Genomic DNA, 3478 nt, shown 5'->3' on the forward strand with positions numbered 1-3478 from the left:
GCTTCACAAAAAATGCAGGAAATTACGAATACGCCCATCTACTGCTTATAGTGTAAGCTGAGCTAAGTAAATACCATTCAAGGGTACTGCTTACCCAATTTCGCTCAATGATCCGTTGAGCATAACGTTTTTCACTGTAATATCTTGCACCCCTTCAAAATCCCTTGCCAAAATCCTAATGCTATTTTCATGATATTGAAAAAGCTCAATGTTTTTTTTCTAGAACTTCCAGCTAGCAGCATTTCAGAACTCAGGTCAACCGTTAATCTAGAACCTAGTGCCTAAACTGGATATTTCTTGGATATTCATGGTGCGTTAATCACGTGTATAGGATCCAAAAGACAAACTATTTCTTGTTTGACTTCTGCTAATCAATTTCACACACATCGATGATATCACGACAATGCCACGTTCAACAAAGGCAAGCGCGAGGAAGGCGATACAGGGGACATGTTTTTCCTTTGCTAGGCAAGTGCGAGGAAGGTGTTTAATTACTGTAGTATCATTTCTGCTAGTGCTAAGCATGTGAGGAATGCACTATAAAGAGAACTAGATTGTTAGTTCAGAACTCAAGCAAGAGAGATTCAGTTTTAGACTAGATCTATCTTGAATCCATAAAAATGTCATGTGGATCAGAATACGGCGGAGAAGCTTGGGAACCATTTGCTGAAGCAGAAACTGCCACTACAGAGAAAAACGGTGAGACTGATCTTTAGATTTACCTTTTAGTTCCTTTATGCAAATATGTATATTCTGTTGAGATTATTAGTCCCACATTGTTGGGTTATCTATGATCCTGCGGTTTATAATCTCTTAGGACCTCTCCATTTATTGCCAATTGGTTTTGAGTTGGATGTCCATATTCTAACATGGTATCAGAGTAGGCTGTCTGCGACGAGTCAATCGACCGCACCTTTACTCCCTCTCGACCGCACCTTTACTCCCCCTTACCCGAGGGGGCGTGTTGAGATTATTAGTCCCACATTGTTTGGCATTCTAAGATCCTGCGATTTATAATCTCTTAGGGCGATGTTAGTATATCTGATGTTTGGGGGTGGAGGTGATCAGATCCGGATTCGCGATTATGTTCTTAACAATTGTCGTCGTTATGATAACCATAAGAATGTCATGTAGACCAGAAATGTTATCTTGCATTTGTGTCATGACTTCTACCCGTGGATACATGACTCACACAAGAACATAACCAATCAAGGAGAAAGGAGAGACATGGATGAAAGACATATCCGGAGCTTCTTTGGTGACAAGACCGAACCATTATCAACCTATAATGATAATCGTGTTAGTCTTAATTGCCACAGTTATGTTTGCAGCAGCTTTTACAGTATCTGGTGGGATACAAAGGACTTTAATGGTTTTCATTGTCTTTATGGATTCAGATGCAATTTACATCTACACTTCGTGTACATGCGTCTTTGTTTATTTTTCTATTACAGATAAGTTATAGACTGTGGTTATAAATGTGTTCATTAGATGTGAATGGAATCATATTTCTATGTTCACCGAAATGCGAGAAATCGATAATATCCCTTTTACTTCTTATAGAGTTTTGGCTGAGAAGAGTGAATGCCATTCAAGGGTACTGCTGCTAACCCGGTTGGGCTCAATGTTTTGAAGCCTCAAATCGTGTCAACTGTCAAGCCCTGGAATCATATACAAAAATAAGATTACAAACAGCTTCTTGGACTGACTAATCCTAGAGCTGTTCCACCAGCATTTAAACACACAGATTGCGCCGGTTTATGATCAAAGTTGATGAGCTTTACGCTCTGCAACTTGATCCCGCTGCATGGGGTTGTAGGGCTGCATCCAAATTTTATAGCAACAGGTGATGCTGATGTTCCTCGAATATTTTGGTATGTCACCCCACTGATTTTGACACCCGAGTTCTAAGACCATCAAAGCAAAAATGAAAGAAAAATTAGTCTAAAATATATGTTTGAGAATTCACAATAAGCAATTGATATGTATATATGTCGTTGATGCTTATTACCTGATTGGGGCACCCTTTATCGCCAGGACAGTAGTTTTGATCAATGATAATAGGGTTCAGGACATCATTCATTACAATATTTTGATAAAGAACGTTTTTTACAAAACCATTGCTTGGTCTTGCCCATGTTTTGATCCTTAAACCGTTTTGTGATTTGCTGAATGTTACGTTTTTCACTGTAATATCTTGCACCCCTTCTTCGTTCAAGTCCCTCGCCAAACTCCCAATACTGCATTAAAGATATTGAAAAGTGCTCGATAATTTTTGTTCTGCAAATTTGTAATGCAATTTTCAATGTTCATTCATACCAAACTAGAATGAGGCACCCATATGACTTACCTTATACCATGGCCAGGTCCACATTCTATGCGTTTGAACAGTATGGTTTTAGCCCCTGGACCGATTGATACACAATCATCACCAGTCTGGATACTAGAATCTGTTATGGTTACATCATTCGACATTTGAACGTGGATACCGTCTGTGTTTGGGCTATCTTCAGGTGCGATAATCTTCAAATTTTTCATCATCACATTGTCGCACCCATTGAAGGAGAGGTGAGCTTGCTGGCTGTCAATTGATGTTAAACCATTGATTACGATATTCTTTGAACCAGTAAACAACATCGACTGCACGTATGAACATAAGCCAAATTAGAACCATTAGTTGTAATTTGTAAGGCACTACGAATTCCGAATTTTCCGAAGGATACCCATTTGCACACTTAAAACTGAAATGAGATGAACTTACCCTAGCACTTTGGGGGCAATTCCGCCCAGAACGTTTACATGCCCAGTATCCAGAACCATGAGCGTCAATAGTCCCACCGAGAACTGTCAGACCGGTGACAGAATTGAAAAGTATCCAGCTACCAGTGTTACCGACACCGTAATAATTCGTTGGTGCAACTAGTGTACCATCAATTTGAAATGTGATTTTACTTTTACATGGACCACTGAATACTACTTGGTTAATCAAATACGTTCCAGGAGGAACGTAAATCGTCGAAGGTTTGACTGATTTACAAGCAATATCCCATGCTTTGAGTAGTGATTTCGTGGATGAAGTTTTTCCTCCATCAGGTTTCGCTCCAAAATTTTGGACATTGTAAGTGACTGCATTTGTTGGTAATGGGTGAAGGATGAAAATGCTGAAGATGAAGAGATTCAAGCCGAGTCGAAGAAGAATAGAAGTACTCATGAACTTGTTAAACATTTTTGTTCAGTACTTGAAAGAGTGAGAAAGAATTGAGTTGGTTATGACCGTTTTGGAAGATCAGTATTTATAGCATCATAGTTTTCTTAATTTCCAGAATATTGTACCTTATTTCATGCAAAAACAAAAAACAAAAAAAAAACTGAAAATTAGTTTTTGCAAATACGTGTATGCATGTTAGGGATAACTTAAAAAATAAGTCGCATATTTTGATGATTTGGGTTAACGAATTTAAAATATATTACGAAAAAT

The 3478-nt window shown here is 38.4% G+C and overlaps 1 protein-coding gene across 1 annotated transcript; it reads right to left on the minus strand.

The window, feature by feature from the left end:
* Positions 1 to 925: 925 nt before the first annotated feature.
* Positions 926 to 3244, minus strand: LOC113338222 (polygalacturonase-like). Its single transcript, XM_026583682.1, has 4 exons — positions 2762 to 3244; positions 2351 to 2640; positions 2012 to 2240; positions 926 to 1907 (listed from the first exon to the last, which is right to left on the minus strand). Exons 1-4 carry the CDS (start codon positions 3224 to 3226, stop codon positions 1686 to 1688), a joined length of 1206 nt encoding a protein of 401 aa, XP_026439467.1. The 5' UTR covers positions 3227 to 3244; the 3' UTR covers positions 926 to 1685.
* Positions 3245 to 3478: the final 234 nt, after the last annotated feature.

Source organism: Papaver somniferum, chromosome 1 (assembly GCF_003573695.1).
Source record: "Papaver somniferum cultivar HN1 chromosome 1, ASM357369v1, whole genome shotgun sequence".
Lineage (NCBI taxonomy): Eukaryota > Viridiplantae > Streptophyta > Magnoliopsida > Ranunculales > Papaveraceae > Papaver > Papaver somniferum.

Coding starts and splice junctions, on each gene's coding strand:
- LOC113338222 (XM_026583682.1), bottom strand. CDS start 3,226: ATGTTTAACAAGTTCATGAGTACTTCTATTCTTCTTCGACTCGGCTTG. Junction 2,241..2,350: donor GGACCTGGCCATGGTATAAG/GTAAGTCATATG, acceptor TCTTTAATGCAG/TATTGGGAGTTTGGCGAGGG. Junction 1,908..2,011: donor ATAAAGGGTGCCCCAATCAG/GTAATAAGCATC, acceptor TGATGGTCTTAG/AACTCGGGTGTCAAAATCAG.